Raw genomic sequence first — 25,630 nt, 5'->3', positions numbered from 1 at the left:
ATGCAGTGGATCAGACGGATGAAATGGATGCAGCGGATGAAACCGATGAAGCGAATTAATTGGATGCACTAGGTGTAACGGATGAAGCGGATGGAAGGGATGAAGTGGACAGAACGGATGAAGTGGACGGAAAGGATGAAGTGGACAAATTGTATGATGTGGATGGAACGGATGACGTGGATGGAACGAATAAAGTGGATGGATCGGATTAAGTGGACGGAACGGATGAAGTGGATGGAAGGATGAAGTCGATGGAGCCAATAAAGTCGATGGAACGGATGAAGCAGACGAAGTGGATGGAACGGACAAAGTAGATGGAACGGACAAAGTAGATGGAACGGATGAAGCGGATGGAACGGTTGAAGCGAATGAAACGGCTGAAGCGGATGAAACAGGTGAAGCGGATGGAACGGAACATGTGGATGAACCGGAACAAGTGGATGGAACGGAACAAGTGGATGGAACGGTACAAGTGGATTGATCCAGAATGAAATGGATGTAACCAAAGAAGTGAATAGAACGGAAGACGTGATAGAACGGAAGAAGTGCTTGGAACAGAAGAAGTGGTTGGAATGTAAGAAGTGGTTGGAACAGAAGAAGTGGTTGGAACGGGAGAAGTGGACAGAAAAGAAGAAGAAGTGCATAGAATGGTAGAAGAAGGGATTAAAAGAAGTATCCTGAATAGATGAAATGTAACGAACGGATGATATATAAAGTACTGACCAAGTAAACGAAACAGAAAAGTAGATCGAACGCGTTAAAAGGATGGTGTGGACAGATACAGTGTACAAAGGAATGAAATGAATGGAAAAGGTGACTGAATTGAGCGGAGGGAGTAGATGGAACAGATGGAGTTGACAGAACAGATAGAGCGGATCGAACGTACAGAACAAATCAAACGGATAGAGTGAATGCAAAGGATGGAACAAAGAGCTAGTGGGAATAAGTCTACTTGTCAAAACGAACAGATGAAGTGGACAGAACAGACAAATCAGATGGGACAGAGTACATGTACTGGCTAGCAGAACGAATGGAACAGACGAAACACGTAGAGTGGTTAGAACGGATAGAGTGGGTAGAATGGATGGAGTGGGTGGAACACATGGAGTGGGTGGAAGGATTGGAGTGGGTGGAACGGACGGAATGGGTAGAACAAATGAATGGATGGAACAGAATGAACGGATGGTAGGAGTCGAACAGATAAAACCGATGAGTGGATTGAACGGATCAGACTACCGAGCAGACTGAACAAATGGAAAAATTAGTAGCTTTAACAAATGTAACAGATAAGATGGACTCAACGGATGTAGTGGATGAAACGGATACAGTAGACAGTACAGATGGAGTTGATGAAACAAAACGAGTGGAGGGAACAGTTGCAGTGGATCGATCTGATGGAGTAGATGGAATAGATAAAGTGAATGGAACAGGTGGAGTGGATGAGACAGGTAGAATGGATGGAACTGATGAAGTGGATGGAACAGATGAAATGGATGAAAAGATGGAGTGTATAGAACAGATGGAGTGGATGGTACAGAAGGAGTGGATGGAACAGAAGGAGTGGATGGAACAGATGGAATAGGTGGAACAGATGGAGTTGAACGAAAAGTTCAAATGGATAGAACAGATAGAGCAGATAGAATGAACAGAGCGGACTGGAGTGGATGGAACAGATGGAGTAGATGGAACAGACGGAACAGGTGAAGTGGCTAGAAATGATAGACCAGATAGAACGAATAGAGCAAATAGAGCGGTTGGAACAAATCAAGTGGATGGAACAGATGGAGTTGATGGAACAGATGGAGTGGATAGAACAGATGGAGTAGAGGAAATGGATGGCGTAGAGGGAACGGATGGCGTGGAGGGAACGGATGGAGTGGATGGAACAAATAGAGTGGATAGAATGGATGGAGTGGATAGAATGGATGGACTGGATGGAGTGGATGGGTCGGATGGAGTGGATGAAACAAATGGAGTAGATGAAACGGACGGAGCGAATGGAACGGACGGAGCGAATGGAACGCATGGAGTGGATGGAACGGTTGGAGTGCATGGAACGGTTGGAGTGCATGGAACGGATGGAGTGCATGGAACGGATGGAATGCATGGAACAGATGGAGCGCATGGAATGGATAGAGTGGATGGAACGGATGGAGTGGATAGAACGGATAGAGTGGAAAGAGTGGAAGGAGTGGATGGAACCGATGGAGTGGATGGAACCGATGGAGTGGATGGAACGGATGGTGTGGATGGAACGGATGGAGTGCAGGGAATGGATGGAGCGCATGGAATGGACAGAGTGGATGGAACCGACGGAGTGGATGGAACCGATGGAGTGGAAGGAATGGATGGAGTGGAAGGAACGGATGGTGTGGATGGAATGGATGAAGTGAGTAAAACACATGGAACAGATCGTATAAATAAAAAGGATGGAACAGATGGAACACAATAAACAGATGGGAAGGATGAAATAGATCAACAGATTGGATGGAGTAGTTTATGTAGATGAAGGATCGAATGATGGAATGAATGAAAGACTAGTAAGCTAAATGATGAACCAGACAAAATGTATGAACAGATGAAGCTGAATGAACAGACAGAATGAATAAAATGGATAGAATAGATGGTACAGATGAACGCTCGATCTCAAGCGCCTTACTGAAAACCACCATATAACACCACTACGCTTACTCTCTCCTACACACCACCACTCAACTAGAACACAGTGATACTATGACACATTCGGTATAGCTGTTCTCATACTAACACCCACCACATACTCCTCATCATCCTAATTAAACCCAGATAGCTGAGCACACACCGCTAGCCTAAGCGTCTCCTCAGGCCTAACGCAGCCAGAAATCAGTCTGGGTATCAACCCACCAGAATGAAAAAATATTCCTGACCTCCCAACCACCACACCTGCCGCTAAGAAGCAGCTATCATACAAGTGCCACACCAGCTGCACACATATCTGGTGCACCCACGCAACTTATGACTCTCTCTCTCTACTGACTTGAACTGCGGTTCCTGTGGGCGTTCAACCTACCAGCGCTTTGAGATCATACCAATGATATATAAGGCGCTTTATAAATGCCAAGTAACATAACATAACATAACATAACATTAGTGACAACAACAATTAGGCCAGTAGCTAAGGGGAGGATGGGCCTATTACTTTGATTAAGCCCCATTGTGGATTGATTCTTCCTCAAGGACCGCTTAACATCTGTGTGGGGCCCGGGGCAGACCGAACTGCAACTTGGTGCATTGATGGAACTCTGGAGGATGATTTGAGAGGACTGCCACAACTGTTTGCTCTTCGGCTTATGACCTACTCCTGGGACATACGGGACATTACTTGAACCAGCCTTACAGTCATCACTAGAAGAAACAGGTCTATCACGTAGGATGGTCGACAGGTATTTACTGGAGCACCAACAGCATTAGGTCCCCGGAGGGCTGTGGTGCTAACAGATTCAGGGACTTGTCAATATTCATCAGCCCTTCTAAAAATGTAATTAGCAGAGGTACTACCAAGTGAAACAAAGTGAGCATGGAAGACTGTCTCGCATAGTGCCCTTCAGAGACGCAGAATAACCGACTAAGTCTTGTGCCTGGTCCATGAATTTGGGATCTTAAAACCCTTGTATATTGTGTGCCAAAGACAATGTAGAGCCCAAAGAGTTAGCCTCATATGTGTCTCTATTAGAAAAGACAATCAGGACATTCCTTTTTAGTTCCTTCAGCTCCCGTTTGTTCTTCTGCACACCCTTAATGATGACATTTTAATGCCTGTTATTGAGCAATCCCTTGTTCACACCTTGTTAGACCGTGAGACCAGATGCAGGTGTGGATTTGATTGGTTTAGCTGGTTTAGTAATAGTGGTATAAGTAGACTTGGGGGCACTCTGCACACCCTGGGTATCCTGTATGGGGTCTATATCAGTCGACATGTCCACAGCCAATAGCAGCATACAAGATGAAGGAACAGTTTCCTTTAGCTTGACAGTAAAGTAAAGTTTAAGTACATTAGCCTATGACCGGAATGCCAAGTCTGTCAGTGTTAAAATAGAGGACATCCTCAAGAAGTCCAATTTCTACTGTGACTGGGTCTTGACATTTCAAACTAAGGAACTCCATGAGCCCCATCAACCACTCATAAAACCCTTCAACAAGGAAGGTAGCACGTCTTCATCTTCAGAGTTGGTGTCTGGAGAAGAACATGGGTCAGATAGGGGATTAGCAGTACCACTGGATGGCAGGGGAGGTGCACTAGGTCCAGAAGGAGAAGGTAAAATGTGAGGGTCTTGCACCAAAGGAGTCTCAGTGGGTTCAGTGCCATTGTGACTGGAGTATAGGGCCCTGTAGGTAGAGGTGCCGATGAGACAAGACCCGCTGAAGGTTTGGCGCCACAGCGATTGTACTATTGCCTGTATCAAAACTGCTGAAGGACCCATAGTAAGAGGACTGACCTCTATAGCCCCTGAGAATTGTCCTAAAGTAGTCACACAGGCTGGTGTTATCATGAAGTAATGAAACATTTACATACAGGGATTACTTCCTTGCTCTCCCACAAGTAGACAAAATAGTGCAAGTGGGTAGTGACTGTATGTTGATATAAAGTTGCCTTTGAGGGGCTATCACACATTTAGGCATATGGTAAATATTAGCTTGCGCCACATCCAGACAGAATTGTAAATATTAGCTTATGCCACATCTAGACAGAACTGTGAACATTAGACTGTGTCATATCTAGGCAGAATTGTAAATATTGACTTGCGCTGCATCCAGACAGAATTGTACATATTAGCTTGCGTCACAACCAGACAGAGCTGTGAATATTAACCTGTGTCACACCTAGACAGAATTGTAAATATCAGCTTGTGTCACATCCAGACAGAATTGTGAATATTAACTTGTGTCGCATCTAGACAGATTTGTAAATATTAGCTTGCATCACATCTGGACAGAATTGTGACGATTATCCTTGAGTCACATCTCGATATAATTGTGAAGATTAGTGTTAGGCAGAAACCTGTGCAGTTCCCTCAGGGAACACTGCAAAAGATTTAAGACTACAGGTGTTTGGCAGTAAACCCACTTGGTAGCAGTCTGTACCACACAGATTCACTTGGTAGCTGTGGCTGAGCAGTCAGACTTCCCTTAAGAAGAGTTAGGCAGTATACAGAGTATTCACAATAGGTCACAAGAACACAGTAGAACAAGCAAACACTGACCAGAGCTTGGTGTAAAAGAGATGAACAAGTTACTTCTTACCTTGTAACGTTCTTTCGACGGGATGTTCCTCCGACGTATTCCTCATCTTAGATATCTCCTTCCAGCTCTGCTGGCCTCGGAAAAATTTTTCTCTCTAGAGGGCGCTGCGCGTCGACTTCCTCCGAGTCGATGTCCCTCGACAGCCGCCGTATCGACGTCGACGTCATCCTGCCTATAAAGGCCGCGCGCAGCGTCCGTTGCTCAGTTCCGTTTTGTAGCCCACAATAATACTTTCTGGACTAAACTAATCACCCTGAAGGAGCGTAAGCTGCAACAACAAGGGAAGTAGAACTGCGGGAATGGATGGGAGGGTCGATGAGGAATACGTCGGAGGAACATCCCGTCGAAAGAACGTTACAAGGTAAGAAGTAACTTGTTCTTCGAAGGGATTGTGTCCTCCGACGTATTCCTCATCTTAGATAGGCTCCCATAGCAGTATTCTATTATCGGAGGAGGGAGTACTGACTTCACGCTGTCTTCTATTGATGAATATAATGCAGTACAGCCCTTCCAAACCTAGTCTCTTGACTGGAGGAGGAATCCAAATTGTAAAAACGTGTAAAGGTATGGACAGACGACAATGTAGCGGCCGCACATATGTCTTTAACCGGCACGCCTCTTTTGAGGGCCGATGAAGCTGCAATACCTCTGGTCGAATGAGCCCTGAGGTTTTGAGGGGGCTCTTTCCCTGCCAGTTTATAACATTCCAGAATGGCTAGAATGATCCATCTGGAAATGGTCTGCTTAGTTATTGGTAACCCTAGCTTGTGACCTGCGTAACCTACAAACAGCTGGTCTGCCTGTCTTATCCTGGCTAGTCTACTGATGTAAAAACTTAAAGCCCTCCTAGGGTCTAGCCTGTGTAACCTCTCTTCCTCTTTCCCCGGGTGAGGAGGAGGATAGAAAGATGGTAGGGTAATCTTCTGAGTGATATGGAATTCAGAAACCACCTTTGGGAGGAAATTAGGCTTCACTTGCAGGACAACTTTGTCTTTGTGAAATATTGTGTGAGGGGGTTTACAAGAAAGAGCTTGTAATTCGCTCACCCTTCTAGCAGATGTAAGTGCTATTAATAAAACAGTTTTAAGGGTAAGGAATCTTAACGAACAAGAATGGAGAGGTTCGAAAGGTGTACCCATCAGGAAAGTTAGTACTAAGTTTAAATCCCATAGGGGAAATTGGAATGGTCTTGGGGGATAAACATTGGTTAACCCCTTTAGAAACTGTATTACCAAGGGTAATTTGAAATAGGATGGTTCTTCCGCAGTACGCTTAAAGATGGATAGCGCTGCGAGATAGCCCTTAATGGTGCCAACTTGAAGGCCTGAATTTGCCAAATATAGTAGGAAGGACAAAACCATTGGTGTACCACATGAAAAAGGGTCGATATTCTGTTCTCTACACCAGCTGCAAAATCTGTTCCAACGGCAGCGGTATAAAGACTTTGTTGCTGGCCTCCTTGCCGAAAGCAACACCTCCATAACATCATCAGGGAGGTCCCAATCCTTGCACCTCAACCTTTCAGAAGCCAAGCGTGAAGGTTGAGGGTTTTGATGTCTGGATGGAGAACCTGACCTCCCTTCTTTGAGAGTAGGTTCTCTCTGAGTGGAAGTCGAATTGGAGGGCAGATGGACAAGTCTAGAAGGTCCGGGTACCACGTTCTCCTGGCCCAATCCGGGGCAATTAGGATCATGGTTTGCCGGAATCTTCTCAACCTCCTGATCATTTGAGGAATGACAGGGACCGGTGGGAACGCGGACAGAAGCGGAAACTCCCAGTCCACTATGAACGCGTCTCCCAGAGCTCCTCTCGGGGGAAATTCCCTTGAGCAGAACAGGTCGCATTTCCTGTTTAGGCTGGTGGCAACAGATCTACCTGAGGGGTTCCCCAAAGGGCGAAGATCTCTTGAAGGACTTCCTGAGCTAGCTCCCACTCGTGTTCTGCCTGCTCAGAGCGTCCGCTGTCAAGTTCTTCTCTCCGGCTAGGTGAACTGCCGATAGAGAGATTCTTTCTTGGATTGACCAAAACCAGAGCTGCATCGCCTCTCTGCACAGGGGTAGTGATCCTACGCCTCCTCTTTTGTTGAGGTAATGCATGGCCACCGTGTTGTCCGTCATTATCAGGACGTTCTTCCCTTGTACAGCTGGCAGGAACGCCTTCAGCGCAAGTCTGATGGCTCTCAGCTCTAACAGGTTGATGTGTAGTCTGGACTCCGATGGAGACCAACGACCGCTGATGGTCAAGTCGTTGGCGTGGGCTCCCCACCCCGTGAGTGAGGCATCCGTGACTACTGTTATCTCCGGCCAGGGTTGCCAAAACTGTTCTCCTTTCAGAATGTTCTCCTGACAGGCCCACCACTGAAGGTCTCGAGCCACCCTGCCGGGAACCTGAAGAAGATCTGTCATTCTCCCTGAGAATTGTGACCACTGAGTCCTCAGTGCCCACTGGAGGGATCTCATTCTCAGGCGAGCCTCTGGCACTAGGAAAATGCAGGATGCCATGAGGCCTAGCAACCTCAAAAAGTCGAAGGCTGGGAGACGTTGGGCATGTTGGAACTCGGTAACCATCTGTAGAATATCTTGAGCCCTCACCTCTGGTGGCGAGGCTTTTCCCAGGGAAGTGTCCAGGATCGCTCCTATGAACTGGAGTCTCTGCGATGGTATCATTTGTGACTTCTTTAAATTGAGGGAGAAGCCCAGTCTGTGAAGGAAGTGGCACACGTGATTTAGTTGGATCTGAGCTTGTTCCGGAGAAACAGCCCTGATCAACCAATCGTCCAGGTAGGGGTAGACGTGAATCCCTTCCCTCCTTAGACTTGCAGCCACTACCGACATTAACTTGGTGAAGACCCTCGGGCGGAGGTCAGCCCAAATGGCAGCACTCGAAATTGATAGTGAGAGTTGCCAATTGCGAACCTCAGGTATTTCCTGTGTTTGAGATGGATAGGCACATGGAAATAAGCATCCTGAAGGTCCAGAGATACCAACCAGTCCTGGAACTGAAGGGCCTGGAGGATCTGAGAAAGAGTGACCATCTTGAATTTGTCTTTTCTGAGGAATTTGTTCAATTCTCGCAAGTCCAAGATGGGTCTCAGTCCTCCGTCTTTCTTTGGAATGAGAAAGTAAGGGGAGTACCAGCCCTTGTTCCTCTCCGCTACAGGTACCGGTTCTATGGCACCTTTCTCTAGCAGGTCCAAAATTTCCTGCAAGAGGAGCGGATCTGGAGCTTTCTGAGAGCTGATCCCCGGTGGATGACTCTGAGGTATACGTAGGAAAGGCAGGCAGTAACCTTGGGCAACTGTTTCCAATGCCCAAGCATCTGACGTGATAGCCTGCCATACCGCCAGATGTTGAGTCAACCTGCCTCCTACAGGTGTCCTGTGAGGGAAGTCCTCGGAGTGGTTTTGGGGCGGCTGATGCAGATGCCGATGGTAAAGAGGCACCTGCTGTTGCTGCGGCTTTTGAATATCTACCCCGTCCACCTCGGGTAGTTCTTCTCTGTCCCCTTTGAGCCGGTCGTCCTCTACCTCTTCCGAATGCGGAGTAGAAGCGAAAGGACTTGCCTCTCGCAGAGGTTCCTGTGGGACGAAAAGGAGTCTGACGGATTGCAGCTCCTAGGGATTTTGCTGCTGCTTTTGAAGTTTGCAGTTTCTCTAAACTGTCATCCGCCTTTGTCCCGAACAAAGAAGAGCCATCGAATGGCATGTTCAAGAGCCTGGCTTGCACATCTGGGGCAAAACCAGACTTTCTCAACCAAGCGAATCTCCTGGTTGATGTACTTGCCGCCATTGCTCTGCTGATACTGTCAGCCGAATCAATGCCCGTCTGGAGGGATTCGCACATAGCGTCTTTACCGTCCTGTATAATATTCAGGAACGCATCCCTTTCTTCTCCCTCCGGGATGCAGTCAGCCGCTGTAGAAGCACACTCCCAAAGTGTATGGCTGAACCTAGCAAGGGTGCAAGTAGCATTAACAGATTTTAACGCCATGCTACATGCTGAAAAGACTTTCTTTGCCATAGCATCATATTTTTTATCGTCCCTGTCCTGTGGGACGGTAGGATAAGCCGTCTTGACATCGGTAGAGGATGCTGCCTGTACCACCAGACTTTCTGGGGATGGGTGTTTAGACAAAAACTCCGGGTCTGTAGAAGATACCCTGTACTTTGTAGACAGTTTTTTATTTACTGCTGGTACTACATCTGGGGTTTCCCAGTTTGTCATGATCTTCCTCTGAAGAGCTTTATGAAAAGGCACCACAGGATCCTCCTGTGGGCCTTTGTCAAGAATATCCGTGAGGTCATCTTGTTGGAAAGATTGTGAAGGTGCAGACCACCCCATGAACTCTGTGATTCTGGCCATTAAGGCTCTATAGGGGGTTTCAGCATGCTCCCCCGGGTCTGGCCTAGCAAACTCCACCTCAGGGGAAGTGTCTAACCCACTTGCCTCATGTAAGGAATCATGAAGATCCTTTAACCTGCGTTCTTCAGAGGAAAATTCCTCTCTAATTGGGGTTACAGATCCCTGCAACTCAAATGTGTCTTCCTGTTCAGACAATTCACCCTCTTCCAAAATTGAGGACATAGTTCTCAATTGTTCTGAACTCATAAAAGGAGTAAATCCCATTTCCAAGGCAGAGGGTGCCGAACTTGTCATTATCGGTCTCGAAAACGTCGATGTCGTCGACGCCGAAGGCTTCGAGCGTGGCGTCGAAAACAAAGGCGGAGGCCTCGATGACCTCGACAGAATTGGAATTCTGCTCGACAATCTCGACGCCATCGACGTCGAGGACCTGGGGATAGTCACTGGGTGTGTCGTAACCGTGACTTTTCTTGGCGTCGACGCCGGTGTCGAAGCTGGCGTCGAGTCGACAGACCCGTGTGTCGAAGGTCCCTTCGACAACGGCGTCGAAGACATCGACCTCGGCGTCGACGGAACCCTTGTCGACGGCGTCGACGGAACCTTCGAGGAAGGTTTGGAGGTCATAGTCCTACTCGAGGGTTCGAGACGCGCTCGAGAGGTTACCTTCGCCGGGTACTGCGACTCGCTGCGTTTTTGACCTTCGGGTCTTTCGACCAGAGCATCGCTCTCGGCAGTCTTCGAGGGGGTCGAGGCCGCTTTCTCGAAGACGCTCATCATATTTTTGCGGAATTCCTCCCATTCAGCCCGGGAACTATGTTTCGTGGGGCAATGGATTCTTTTTGGCGAAACAGAGGAAGAGGAAGACGGAGAAGGGGATCTTCGACGTCTCCTCTTCGAGTGCTTCGATCTCGAGGAGTGATGAGACCCACTCCGAGACCTGGAGCGCGAATGGCGATGAGGAGACGAGTGTCTCGACTTCGTCGACGAAGAAGAAGCTTTAAAAGTCTTACCTTTCTCCAGCTTCCCCCTACGCTCCTTCAGGGCCTTAGCTGTCATGGACATACAGTCCTCGCATTCCGAACAATGGTGTTCAGCTCCCAAACACCACAGACAAACTCTGTGAGGGTCAGTCAACAACATCTTTTTCCCACAATCTCTGCATTTTTTGAAGCCAGATCGAGGAGTTGTCGGTTCCGACGAGGAAGCCATCGAGTACGGATCGAATGACTCGAGGTAAATAGGATTAATCTGACTAAGAACTGAGCAACGGTATTCCGAGGCACTGAGTAAGCGCGGAAAAACAGAACTGAGCAACAGACGCTGCGCGCGGCCTTTATAGGCAGGATGACGTCGACGTCGATACGGCGGCTGTCGAGGGACATCGACTCGGAGGACGTCGACGCGCAGCGCCCTCTAGAGAGAAAAAATTTTCCGAGGCCAGCAGAGCTGGAAGGAGATATCTAAGATGAGGAATACGTCGGAGGACACAATCCCTTCGAAATAATTATTTATTTAAAACCACATCTAATAAAACACACAGGCACTAATTTTAAGCAGTTCAAAAACGCGGTGACTAAAAGATATACACTCCCTTAAAAGAATATTAGACAAGTCTTAAGTAAAGCCCCACTTATTTTCACACAGCAGTGAGCACTTAGCGCAGATGGCACACTAATAATTTGGTTTAAAAGGGAGAGAAAGGCAGAGCATAAATTGAAACAGATCCCAACACTTTCAAAAGAACACAGCAAGAGAGGAAGGCAGAGTCAAACCGTGAAGTTAGAGTTCAGAAAGCCGGATCCACTTTAAGAGGATCAGAACGAAATGTGTTCAAGGTCACACGGTTGAAAAGTGCACAAAAGTCTCAAAAAGGTTCAGAAAGAGTTGGACCAAAAGAAAGGGACCAGTTAGGTGGTCAAGGCCGCCAGCCCAGTCCAGAAGGTTAAGGGATTATTATTACCTTGTAGCAATCTTTAGAAAGGGAGGCCTGGCGGACACGGTACCTTAAAGTGGTGAGAATACTCCAGCGGGGGCAGTTGTTCCTGGCAGCGGATGCAAGTCGGTGCTTCGTCCGGGGGAAGAGAGGATCTCGTCGGAGAGGAAGACAGGAGTCCTTTGCACTGCCAGGGAAGAAACCAGCCGCAGAGTTCTCAGTTAAAAAGGAGCGGTCCTTTTATTCGCGGTCCAGTGCTAAGTGGCTATCCGGTTGCCAGGGTGCTTGGCACGGGCAATTCGACCACAAGACGTCCTGGGATGCGAGGAAAAGAAGGTAAACTGGTTGTGCCCACCAGTCAGGGGAAGAAGACTCTCCAGCCGGGAGATCTTCGCTGTCGTCGAGAAGTGGTGAGTCGGTTCCGCAGGGCTCCACCGGTGGTGTCGTCGTAGCAGGTTGGCACAGCTTCTCCCTCGTCAGATTCTCAGGTCCTGTGGCGACTTCTGAAGTTCCAGTCCCAAAAGCCCTGCTTTTATGCAGCACAACCCCATTCACTCAGCCTAGCTGTCAATCAAACATGCTAAGTGGTGAGCCGGCCGGTTCACCACTTGGGCCAATCACACAAGAGTGTGCCTTAAGTTACCAAGCTAACTCAGTCCAGGGTGCCTAAACCCCCTCCCACATCCCCTGTGGCACCACTTTTGGAGGCTTCTGTGGAGAAGCCCGCCAAAATGTGGAACAAAGGGCTCGAATTGGGTTGGAGTCACAGAAGAGAACACAAATGCCATTTTAGAATCGAGTTCTGGCAAAAATACCAACCGGCGAATTAATATTAAATAAATAAACCGGCGGTATGTTCGAGGCTATGAGAATTAAATAATTAAAGTTGGTAGCCTCGAACAATGGGAAAATCCCATAGAGCTATATTTTCGGTCGAATATAAAAAGTAGTATCCACTGCCACCAGCCAAAACTCGATCAGGGGGGACGGAGACGTGCCCCCTCGACTAACAGACGAATTGCCCCGACCAGTACATCCACAATATGATGGTTTGTACTGGTTTCTGTTCATAATTTGGGACTAGTAAAGCCAATGGTGACTTTACATGCCCTGGGAGACAGTAGTCAGTCCCAGGGTTTGGAGTCTATGGTGGGGTGTCACCATGACACCCCTGAATCACAGCACGGAGGGTGCTGTGTAACACACATAGTAAAAACACATGAGACCCTATGGAGTAAAGGACCCCATAGCCCATAAAACACATTAACAGTCAAAGGAACACCAGAAATCATGTCCAAGAGTGGGAGAAAAAGAGTCTCACTCTTGGCAGGAGAAAAAAACAAACACCAGAAATCCAGAAAAGCTGCTGGGGGACTCACTAGGTTAGGAAATTCAGCCTAAACAGAGAATTCTCCCTAACAATTAGGATGTTTCACTTCTATATAGAATTGTGAAGATTAGCATGCATCACATCTAGATGAAATTGTGGATATCTTTCGTCCCATCTACATAGCAAGGCCATTAACCAACCCTACTAATAAAAACAACTCACCCATCTCTCAAACTTTGAACTAAACACAATCATACCTCTAAAGCACAACAAACCGCACGTACTTCACTACACCGCAACAACAAAATCGACTACACATAGCCTCGCACAACAGCACATGAAGGCTACCAACTGAAAAACACACCTAAGCTTAGCGAATGGTGTAAACCAAACTGAAGCTGCCAACAGCACATCACAGCTCTCTTGCTCTTTCTCCCGCTCAGTCCTACTAACTTACCCTACCCTCTTGCTTTTTAGATCCGCCAAAGCACCAGGGGACCACCCTGGTGGTGACAGTGCACTGTATAAATATCCTTTAACATAACATATGATACACAATGAGTATGCCGTGGGGCAAGTCAGAATATGGGTGGTTCCTGCAGACCACTGAAAGCTGTTCTAGAATTTACTTGATGGAAATGAGAAACTTACAACATTCCATGAGGAAATACAGGAGTATCATGGTCCCATAGTGGAGTGTGGGACTTTGGATCAAATAACCCAATTGATTGTGAGATCCAGAGGTTGGAGGATCAGACTACGGTCCCTTGAGATCATAGCTGAAAAGCCACAGCCCAAGTCGCCTGAGAATCGAGGCTTGGATCTTGAGTCTGTTGGACTCGATGGCTCTCTGCATACGCCATTTTGCATAGAACGCTCACCTGTAGTTTTTGCACCGCAGCTGACATGGGAAACTGTAATGGCACACAGTTTGCTTGGTATGAGATTTCAGTCACTGCACCACTTGCTTTAAGTAACATTCTCTCCCTTTTTAATAAGCCGAAGCGCTTCAGAAGCTCTGAATCTGGACTTAGAGGCATGTTGATTAAATCATAAGGGATCATTAGGAGAAGCCTGAGGAAGTTGACACAGGAAATTAGCCCCAAATGGACCCTAAGTCATTGGGCCAGTGCAAGAGAGTATGTCAGGTCATGACCCATATTAAGCTCTTGGGCACACCAGTGTGTATCCGAAATTTGGACCTTGAAGGCAACTCTGGGTTGTCCTGGATCAGTGTGCAGGCACACCAGGATATGAAGAGATGAAGAGCCCCTCCCCATTGTGTGACCTGCAGGTAACAGAAGCAAGACCTGGAACCCTGTGAAAATAAAGTTTTACTTACATGGCTCTTGTTCACAATGAAACTCTTAAATTATGCAATTGTGGGCCAATGTGGGCCGTTGAAAGATGGCTTCCCACCTGATAACTGACTGCAGAGGGATGCAGAGGCAATGGGGAGAAAGCTTGTTGCAGAACGAGTAAAGGAGCCAAGCATGGTCTACACATAAGCACTCAAGGCACAGTGCATGCAGGTTTGAACCTTAAATAGGCTTGCATTGCATCCCGACCACATTGGTTTTGTGGGGTCGGGGGTCATAACACGACAATGAACTTACGTTGTTTATATCATGTTATGGACCAGGTGAAGGGAATGCAAGATGACCCGGCGCTGGCTTCATTGGACGCAGTTAAGGCGTTTGATTCATTAGAATGTACATTCGTTTTTAAGGTTCTGGGAGCATTTGGTCTGGGACCTGGTATATTACGGTGGCTTTGATTGTTGTAGAAAAACCCAATGGAAAGGGTGAAAATAGGGAGATGAGTGTCAAAGTTGATTTTGGAGAGGGGTACAAGGCAGGGTTGCCTGGTTTCTCCGATCTTGTTTTCAATGGTGTTGAAACCCCAGGACAGTTATTTTAGGAAACATATATAGGAGACGGCAGAGGGGATTGTACACAATATACACAATATATCCCTATATGCGGATGACATTTTACTTTATGTGTGCACCGTTGGAAATTATCCCAATTACAATGGAGGTGTTAGGCAATTTTAGGAAATTATCAGGATTTTTGATTAATAAGAAAAATCAGTCTTGTTTCCTTGAGCGGGTCAATGGAACAGGAATGGGAATGCTCTTCCGGACTGGGGTGTGAAATGAGAACTACAATCCTTTAAGTATTTGGGTATTCTTAGGGGTCAAAAATGCAAGACGGACACAAAGGTAAGGTTTTCTCAAAATTCCACATTTATTAAAGCAAAAGGGGTTGGATAAACGCCTATCTTTCCCTACTTTAATAAGGTGTTGCAAGTATAGTAAACTAAAACTAAAGTAGAGCGACCTAATGTCCAAAAAGTCTCTGACCCTCACACTATTACACACAACAAAATTATACAAGGAAGATATGGCTAATAGTAGTTCAACCAAACCGCTTCTCAATTCAGATTTAGAGGTTCTTGAAAGCACTCTTTGTGGACAAGGTTGGCCTCCTTATCCATGGATCAATTCAGGAATACTTTGAGCACAGTTCTGTGTTAACAAAGTTCTCTTCAAGGCAACACAAAAGTCTCCTCCAACCACTGTGTCTTTCTTGGTGACACAGCAAATGTCTTTTCCTCAAACGTTTCTTCACAATTCAAACCAAATGAAGGTGTCCGCAATATCATTCTTTGGAAAGTATGTTCTTCTTCCACAACACACGTAAAACCAAAGTAATTGTTCTTTTAAAGCATTTTCAACAATTATTAGTGGATTGCACCTTCTTAAAATAAACCACTTTTGTCAGGATAGTGCAACAACTTCTCTTGACATTACTTCTTCCAATAAACTACTTTTGTCGGGATAGCATTTTCAAATAAATGATAAGGTTTAACAAGTTATTTGATTCAGCAAAAGGTTTTCCAACACACCTTTTAACCACAGATTTACTTCATCAAACCATCTTCTTATTTCGTGGTACACTCGCCTGCCAGGACTAACTACTCCAATCCCATTCCTGGTGTACTCGCCTACCAGGAAGAAAACTCCTACAACTACGTTCAATTTTGATGATTATACTGGTTCCACGATTCTCTACACCAATCCCTCTTGGAAGGAGAATTGACCAACAACTTTTTTCTTAGGATTTCTTAACTCTTGGTAATGTGTATTCTGGTGTTTCCCAAACTGATAACTTAGTATAAAGGAATCATGTTCAAAGTGTCTCTTACATGCTTCTTGACAACCTTTTGACTGCTGGCAGATTGGGTTACAAGTTTCCCCCAGTTGGTATCCCAAAAAGAGAGAGATGCGCCCTTGTTGCCTCTGTATGGTTTCACAATTTCTTTGGTGTTGGTAACATGGGATATAAGCTTTTTCCAATGGGTGTCTCCTAAAAGGGGGTTTCTGCCTTTGTTTGTTTATTGTAATTGTCTCGCAGCCTTTTGGCTATTGGCAATGCTCGTTGTAAGCCTTCCCCAACGGTAGTCCCCTATGTGGAACTCACGTTCTTGCCACTTCTGCTTTATTTCATTAATTGTTTGTAATTTGCAATTATGCCGGTTCTGCTTTCTTTCATTAACTGTTCGATATTCAAAGTCATTTAACTTTAACAACTTTCTATCACGGAGTGGCCCGGGATCAGCATTGACACTTAGCCAACTCACTAGCTTCCTTCTGCCGCTCTGTCTCACGGTCAGGTATTGCAGCGGTACTTCAGTTTCCCGTCTGCTCTCTCTCCTGCTCCCGTGTACCTTCATCGAGTTGTGTGCTGGTCTCCGGGAGCTCCATTGATCTTCTGCAGCCTTTCTCTCACCGACACACCGTAAACTGAATGGGGAGCATGCCTCCTCTTCAGTTGGGCCTCTTCTTGGCACACCACTTCCCACTGGGGGTACTTTGTAGTCAGCTGGGCCTCTTCTTGAAATGCCACTTTCCACGGTGTGTACTCTGCAACCAGCTGGGCTTCTTCTTTCCACAACTTCTGCCTCGGCAGCTATGTCTCCTGCACTGCATTCAGCCCTCCCTCCATCTCCTTCCTACTCACTCTCCTGCTGTGTCTCAGTTTGGGATTTAAATGTCCCACTCAGGTGCTTAGGTCCTTAAAGACAAACAGTACTTCAAAACCTCATTGCTTCAGGGCTCTTCATCATCCCAGTACCATAAGCATTATAGTTAATGAAGTTCATATGAGATGGCAAATTAGATTGTCCTGTTTTACCTTTAGGTAAATTTGACTGTTTTAAGTGCTGAGAATTATTAAAGACAGGAGAGGTTGTGAGAAGAGTCTGTGATTTCTCATTGGAGTGAATAGGTTTATTCAAAGTGGAATTAGAATGATTCACAGGTTTTACTTTTGGTTCTTGAATCCCTGAAGTACCAACTTTTTTTTTTCTAGATGATTTCCCATCACAGGCTCGTGAGTAGTTATATGGGAGGGGCTTGTACATTGCTAACAGCCAATTAGGAATCTGGGAATGATTTGACCTTCATCCTCAGAAGAAGATGAATATAGCATCTCTCCCTGAGGAGTCACCACGTCCCCTTGATAGCTATCTCTTCCCATGTGATCCTCCCCCCTGATACCACCCTCAGGGTTAGGATCAGGTAGTGGCTGCCTTACCCTGGCCACACGAGAAAAGACTTTAGACTGGGGTCTGGTGATGACTCTGCAGGAGTCATCAGTATTCTGATTTTTCATGAGATGGAGGAGACATTTGTATACAATACGGGAAGAGCGTTGTCAGGAATCGGAGATGCAGTACATTTATGGAAGTTGTTACAATTGTCAATGATGGGAAGGACAGCTCTTTGCAAGATGGTGGTTCTCCCCAGGTTGTTGTATTTATTTTTTACAAACAAACCTTATGTTTAAAGAGTCTTTTTTCAGGATGTTAGATGCAAAGGTTGGGGGATTACTTCGGAGCACAGGTAGATGCTGAGTGGCCATGATGTTATGTCGGACATATCTGGGAAGGTGGGTTGAATCTCCCAGGCGCTGAGTTATATTTTTTTGTAGCTCGATTGCAGTTTGTGGATGGCTGGGATGACTCCCCGACAGGAGGAATATCAGCCTGCTGGGAACTCTCCCGAGATATAGATTACTGTGGGATCCCATAGGGAAGAAGGGTACTACAAATATATTTCATGTTATGTGCACAATATGGGGAAAATCGTTAGTCAAATTTAAGGTTAATGGGTCATATAGCGCTGACCTAGCAATAGGAGTGGATGGAATAGGAGCGGGTCTGGCAACCTCATGGAAAAAAGTGGTGTAAACCAGTGGGGGATTTTTTTATGGAAGGGAAATGAATGACTTTTGAGCAATGGAGACGACATATGGCATTTCAAAGTTGTTGATACAGACAGTGCTGTCGTTAGGAGAAGGAAAAGGGAGGATTTCTCGTTCACATAAAGCATTACAGGAGGAGAGACGGAGAGACCTATGAAGGATTTGATAATTAAGGGCAAATGGGAGAGGGATGTGGGATTCCCAATCTCAGATAGGGAGTGGTTCCATATGTGGGAAAAGGTGAAGAAGGTATTGCGGCATGCGAGATTTCTGTTGGTAACATTCAACTATCTGCATAGGACGTATAGAACCCCAGCGAAATTGCATATTATAGATCTTGTCTCAGGGTTGTCCACGATGTGGAGGGGGCCGTTGCAGGGTGTTGGCATATGGTATAGGATTGCCCAACCATTGTGTCGTAGTGGGATGGGTTGCTGTCCTGGATGAACACTTTAATGCATGGTTCCTACGCTCTGACACCATCTGTTTGCTTATGGGGATTGGTTACTAGGGGTAAGAAGGACAAGACCCGGAAAAGGATAGTCCAGCTCATGCTGATACTGGCTAAAAGATGGTTAGCGATATCTTGGAAATGCCCAAAGGGCACTTTGATACGGCAATGGATAGTGAATGTTCAACAGTGGGGATTAGCAGAAGTGGGGATCTTGCAGAAAAACAGGAAACCGGGAAGAGGATGGAGGAGTAGAGTCGGACTGGGGTTAAATATTAAATGAACTCACCTCCTCCCCAGACTTGAAACCTCCTTGAAGAAGACTGAATCCTAGTACTCAGGTACAGTGACGTGGGAGCATACTGGAGGATGTAAGAGAAATGGGTTGTTACTGTTATGGGTTGACAAAGAGGATATGGGGGTATGATGGGGTGAGGGTTTGGAGGTGGGGATAAATGGGGAGCTTGGAGTTGAAGGTTAGACGGAAGATGGGGATGATTTTGTATTGTGTCTTGGGGTGTGTGTTTTTATCTACCTTCCTCTTCATTTGGAAATGGACTACTTATGCAGCTGTCATTATGTTAAATGTATGCAGTTAAATGACATGAAATAGTATGATATTTGAAATAATAAAAATATTTAACAAATAAAATAGGCTTGCATGAAAGGTCATCCGATGGTGAACTGAGAGGGAATACAATGATAACATCCAAAACATAAAGGGGAAGTGGACTGGACATAAGAGTGAAATAGACATGTCTCCAAATCCTAAGCCAGTGCTGTCACAGAGAGACTTCAACGTGTCAAGGCGGGTTGTGAAACATCTATTGGGTAATACAGAATGAAATAATTTACTTTTGGATGTAAAGTTGGCCAGCGTGTGCAGGTTAATCAGAGCTACATTGGTTTTGAGGGCACTCACACAGGTACAGGATACATTCACAAACTGGGATATACAAGGCATTTACTTCCCCCACGAGTCCAGGGGCTGGTAGAGAAGCAGATGAAAACAATTACAGAGACCAATTTGTGTCTGCAGGTCCTTTCTTTCTGTGCATGTGTAGGCATCAACTGCAGAGGTCATCTGTTAATCCATGAGGGCCAAAAATGTCTTCTCCTTCCCAGACAAGAAACTGCACACAAGGTGATGATTCTGGATCTAAAACCTCTGACAGAGAAGAGTTTGGATTACGCCATCCTTCCAACTGATTGTGTGAGTGTTTTGGTTACAAAATGGTTGCTCATCAAGGACATTACTCAACCAAAACAGCACAGAGTCTAGATCTGTTCTAGAGCAGGCTTACTGCAACCTGAATTTTATGGGTTGTTGGAGGTCCATTAAGTATATCCCACTGCAGCGCCACACACTCATACAATGCACAGCCACATGCCCCTGAAAAGGAAGGAATTGAAAAAGGGAAAAGGCTGTTCTGGGAGTCAGAAATGATCAAAACTTGGACCATTGAATGCATGCACTCTATCCTTTATTAGCATAGCTCCTGAAGACAGAGGTGTCAGCGTTGCTATATACACACCCAGTTTATAAATGCACAATCATGATATCTGAGGCAGAAAGAATACTTCTTCACCCCCTCAACATTCACACAACCCTCTAAGGTTCTATAGAATAAGCAAGCTCCCAAAATATTCCTATTTAACAGGGCAACAAATGTAAAATAATGGGGTCAATAATGCTATTTTCAATCACATTACAGTTCTACCAAAAAAGATTGAGGAAAATCAGATATCGTTGTACAAGACTATCAACTGAGCTCCCCAGGAGCTGGTCTAAGGGAGAGCGGATCACGCAGTGCAAATCTAACCAAGGGTTTAATCAAGAGGTGGGCAAGTGGCATTGTGAGTGAAGTATCGGTGTGGGGATTCCTTCCCCCAAATCGTGATGATGACCATTAACTCTTGCACTGCAACTCATACACCTCACCTTCAGCTGCATGTCCTGCTGCTTGATCTCTTCATCCTCGTCGGAGTCACATTCTGGGAACGTGTAGATGTTGATCCCAAACTCCTCAATCTCATCTCTGATCTGCGAGAGAGTAGATCGGTCACAGTTTAATTCCTGCTAGGATTCAAACTACCTAGCATAACTTTCATAGCGATATCAAGGATCAGGAATCTCTAGAAGAGACTGAATGGTTGCAGTAACATTATTTTAATAGAAAATGGTAATTCCTAGGTTTCTGACTCTTTAAGACAAAGGCTCATGAGACTTTCCAGGATTTAAGCCGCACTACGGCCTGGGGGAATTGAACTCATCATCTGTGACCTCAGGTGACCACATCTGGATTTGAAGACTGGTGTGGTGTCCTGGTCAAATGCCGTAATCACATTTATAACACTCCATAATCACTTTGGGGGATTGACAACAGGATTCCTTTACTTGCAGAATAGTAGGGCTGCAGAAGAAAAGGGCATGTGGCCTGCTTTGGAAATAAATCCTTCAGAAAATGATTTTGCAAGTATATTTGCTGTTTCTCCTTGGCAACGTTTTGTCTTACTTCCATGACTAGTGCGATAAAGTTCCCTGCCTAATTATGGGGAACTCTAATGGGGTTACCAGGAGGCCAGGTAAACCCCTAACAGAGGAAGAAATGGGGGAGTGGGGGTTCGCCGGTGGCATGAAGAGGGTTCTTAGGTCAACATTCCTTAGCCCCTTTCACATGGAGGACCCACACATACAGGTTGCCTCAGCCAGATATTGGCCCTCTAAGGTGCAACCAGGATGTAGGGTTTCTTCCCACTCCATGGAATAATCAGGGCCAACCTGCCCGACATCCTAATAGCAACTAACATATCCTCTCACCAAGTTAGGGAGCTTGAAGCTCCCACTAGCAAGACCCATATCTCTGGATAAAGAAAAAGCAAACACAGAGGCTCGCGTGCATTCAGCTTTGCACACAAGATACACATTGAACACAAACTGTTACTTTTGCTGAGGCCATATGGTATAGATAAATGTATATCAAAGGACCAGAGAAGAGTTCCCTGAGGTGCGCACACCCATTTGGAAACCAAGATACAAATGCATTATTTACTGGCAGCTGATCCACACTCAAGCAAGACCAAGTTAGAGTTTGAATGGGGAAAACATGTTCCCAAGGAAAGAACAATATAATGTTTTCAATTCATTTTCCTCTGGCAATTTTGTGACTTGTAAAATACAATTGCAATGTATAGACACACATTTATTTTTTTGCATGCATGGGAGGCAGACACTTTTGCAGGGGTTGCCAACTTCTATTCCCACGCCGTGTGCAGGTCAGCTCTCTGGCTGTTTTTCAGAAGAAGGGGAGGGGTACACTTTCCAAGATGGCAGACAGCCCGGATTAAAGCTTGGTCCTGCAGAACACATCTGCGTGGGTGAGCCAATTAAGGTCAACTTTTCACTGCACCTCACTAATTCCAGAACTCTGGTGGAGACCTCCAGAAGGAGCCCAGCTTGGGGGGTGGGGAAGCCCCTACAAATGTTTTTGGAGCAAGGAGGTTGGCGTTTGGCGAAAGGACTATGAGATGGAGCTGGAAAAAGGAGCTTGGAGCACGAATCAGGAGTGGGGGAGCATCCACGCTAGAAGGGGAGATGGCCCTCGAGATACTTGGTTAGCTTAAGGGAAGGTGGTCAGAATTATCAAGGAAGTGGTTAGATTTGCTGAGAGAGATTGGGAAACATCAGGAGGTTGGTGGGAGAGTTATGAAGGGGGTTACTGAATATCAGGGGATGGTGTTAGGAGGATTTAAGGAGGTAGTTTGTGTGTGTTAAGAGGAAGTTGATGACATTAAAGAGGAGTTTCTTGAAGTTCTGGAGTAGAGGTTTGATGAGATTAAGGAGAAGTATGTGAACATCTAAAGAACAGGGTAGGGGAAATCTAAAACACGGGGTTTGTGAGACAAAGGAGGACATTGGTGAGTTTGAGGAGGAGCCTGCTGAAAAATAAGGAGAAGGTTGATGAAGGTCTAGAGGAGATGTTTGGTGAGATTAAGGAGAAGGATGGTTAATATCAGGACATGGCCTTAGGAAAGTTTAAGAGGGATATTGGGGTGTTTGATGAGGAGGTTGGTGAAATTATCCAAGAGGTTGTTAAAGGTTTGGATGATACATTTAATGTGAGAAAATAAGAGACTTGTGTACTCCTGCTAGTGGGAGGAGATTGCTGAATGTGTGGAGGAGGTGCCTGGAGTATTTAAGAGGCAAAAGTACATCACACGGTAGAACATCTGAGGGAGGTAGAAAAAGAACACAAGGAGGTTGGAGGAAGAGAACATGAAAGGTTAGAAGGAGAATGTCAACAGGTGATTGGAGAAATGAGAAGGAAAAGAACATCCAAAGAGGTTGTAGGAAAAAGTTAGGCAGCAATAGGAGAACGTCATAATGAGATGGAAAATAAACGTAGGCGTTGATGGAAGAGTGAAAGGAGGAGGTGGGAAGAGTAAAGAAGAGCGAGAGTGAAGTTGGACAGGAAGAAATTAAAATGGACAGACAAGAAAGGTTTGAGAGGGCCCATATGGCCTAGGAGGGTGTTAGAGGATGGAAGAGCTAAAAGTCAGTGGTGGACTATCAAAGAGGGAGTTTACAACAGGAGTAGAGAGCTGACAGGGAAGAGAGAGAACAGGATCATAGTTGACAGAGGAGTTAGTGCCCTTTTTACCACCCTAGCTGCGGGGGTCCACCCAGATGGCTTCAGCTCCCACCAGAAGCTATTGCTCTCCCTGTAACATCTAGAAGAGACCTAAAGAAGGCTTGAACAGTGCTGATAAGAAAACAGGTGAGCAAACCCATAAAAAAGGAATTAGAGAACAATCCTGCACCGAGGAGCCACACAAGTGAAACAGTTCATGGGACACTTTAATAACGCAACAAGGAATGATAGAATACTCCTTACAATCAAAGTGACAGGGAACCCTCAAAGCTTACCCAGATCTGGGGTGGAAGTCCATACAGTATACTCTGAATAAAAATCTTCTTGGACCGTACTTATTGTATGACTGTTCTGTTGATCTCCATCACCTACGTGACAGTAGGCACATGCGATTAAATATACCACAGATTGTCCCCTCACCTTCTGTTTCTTCTTTTGCACCTCAGCCAAGGTCAGGGAGTCAGCCTTCCCAATGACTGGAACAATATTCACCTTGTTGTGGATCGCTTTCATGAATTCGATATCCAGTGGACGCAAACTATGGAGAGGGAATAAGAGGATGAACCCTTGTTTAATCCCTGATGCACATTCAATAGTTTAACATGGCTGGGATATTTTTCCCCAAATAGACCATTCTTCGAAGTGCCCATCTATAGGCCAGCCCAGGCCTTTGCCCTTCTAAGGAATTCTGGGCAGTTTCGATTGGTTTAAATGTGAATGCATAGAAAAACATGCTATTTAAACCAGCTTGTGTAAAAAGGCTATGTAAATAACAAAGCATTATTATTGAAGAATTAAGTATTGACTCCACATTGTTGTTGAACTGTAATGTATTTGTTTCCTGTTGGCATTTTTTTACTCAAAGCACAAAAAACGGCCTCAAATTCACCAAATTACAAGTAATAACATCTTAACAGCTATCTAGAAGCTGCCATAAAACCCTGATGCAAGTGACCATACAGATTAACACCTCTGCTGTGTTTATTGGTGAGGATATCAGCCTTCCGATGCTTACTCTGTTGATAATTCAAGTTGGCTTTTTCTCTTTAACCCCACCTGCTACTAGAGAAAGCAATGAATGCCTGGGCACACGTAGAAAGTGCTTGGTTAAAAAAAAGTAGTTTATTTAATACATTGCATCACAAATTTGGTAAAAAAAGATTGGCAACATGCCCAATCTTAGCAAATCAGGGTAGAACCATCCACTGGTTCTACGTTATTTCGGCGAATGATTTTACATTGTGGGACTTTTCATCGCCACCCTTACATCGCCATTGCCCCCCCAAACCCCCAAACCCCCCCTAATTAAATAATCATACCCCAAACCGCACTGTTGGGGGCTGTCCCGGATCACCGGGCAGCCCCGTACTCGGGTCGGGCAGCACCCGACGACACACGCTGCAGTGCGGCGATCACGCCGCTTGATGAAGGGTGGGGGTTCATCCCACCCGCTCCGGGACACCGGAGCTCCACACACGTGGCCAGGTCCACCTGGCCACCGCGGCCCCGGCTCTGGGGGCACCCAGGCCGGGGTCGCACCCCAACCCGCCTCACATGGTTGGGGGACCCACAGGGACGGCGTTGCCCGGCAGGGGCACCGTCCGGACGGCGTTGCCCGGCAGGGGCACCGTCCTCCAGCTGGGCCCCGACCTTGGGCCCAGCACACGTGGCGAGGCACCCCCCCCAGGCACCAACACAACACACCACGCGGAGTCAGGTTCGCTCGTGACTGCCGAGCCGGAAGCGGCTCGGACCTTTTATTAGGTTGGTCACATGGGTAACCATGTGACCACATACCTCCATGGAACGTACCATGGCCCCTCACAGGGGTGCCATGCAACACTCCTCCTTTTCCATAACACAATGCAAAAACTCCAAAATTCCACCACGACTACCACTACTACTACTGGAGCCACTCTACTACTTTACACCCCTTTATTAACCTGGGTGAGTGGCTCTCATGTCACTAAACAGCACCAGTGAGGGCTACTGGCACCACATAAAGCACTCGGAGCCTGCAGGTGGGCACCACACAACATTGCCCACTAACTGGACCATTTTAAGCAAGTCCATGTCTGCCGGCTCACAGTCTTCCGGGGGAATGTCACTCATGATGTCCACCTTCCGTATGGAGTCGCCGGAAACCAGCTTGCACCCTCACCAGAGTTCATTTAGGACAGTCACAACACCGTCACCCAACACCGGCAAAGCCGCACCTGGGTAGGCCCAGGGGCCACATCGGCCAAGTCCAAAGTCTCCGGAGGAGGCCCCCCTCCGCACGCCTCCTTTCCTCTCCTTCATGCCTGCCGTTTATTTGCCATTGGGGGAGGGCCGGCAGCCCCCCTTCGTTGTT

The 25,630-nt window shown here is 46.3% G+C and overlaps 1 protein-coding gene across 2 annotated transcripts in view; it reads right to left on the bottom strand.

Moving 5' to 3' along the window:
* LOC138580798 (septin-4-like) overlaps positions 1-25,630 on the bottom strand; it is a 1,149,755-nt gene that overhangs the window by 155,981 nt on the left and 968,144 nt on the right. For both annotated transcript variants that reach the window (XM_069651643.1, XM_069651644.1), the window contains 2 exons: positions 23,698-23,815; positions 20,568-20,669 (listed from right to left, as the gene is read on the bottom strand). In XM_069651643.1, the coding sequence (XP_069507744.1) occupies positions 20,568-20,669; positions 23,698-23,815 (220 nt within the window). The remainder of the gene's footprint in view (positions 1-20,567; positions 20,670-23,697; positions 23,816-25,630) is intronic.

Source organism: Ambystoma mexicanum, chromosome 3p (genome assembly GCF_040938575.1).
Source record: "Ambystoma mexicanum isolate Mex_15411 chromosome 3p, UKY_AmexF1_1, whole genome shotgun sequence".
NCBI classification, from domain to species: domain Eukaryota; kingdom Metazoa; phylum Chordata; class Amphibia; order Caudata; family Ambystomatidae; genus Ambystoma; species Ambystoma mexicanum.
The sequence above is the reverse complement of the archived record's forward strand: the minus strand, read 5'-3'. Positions and strand labels throughout refer to the sequence as shown.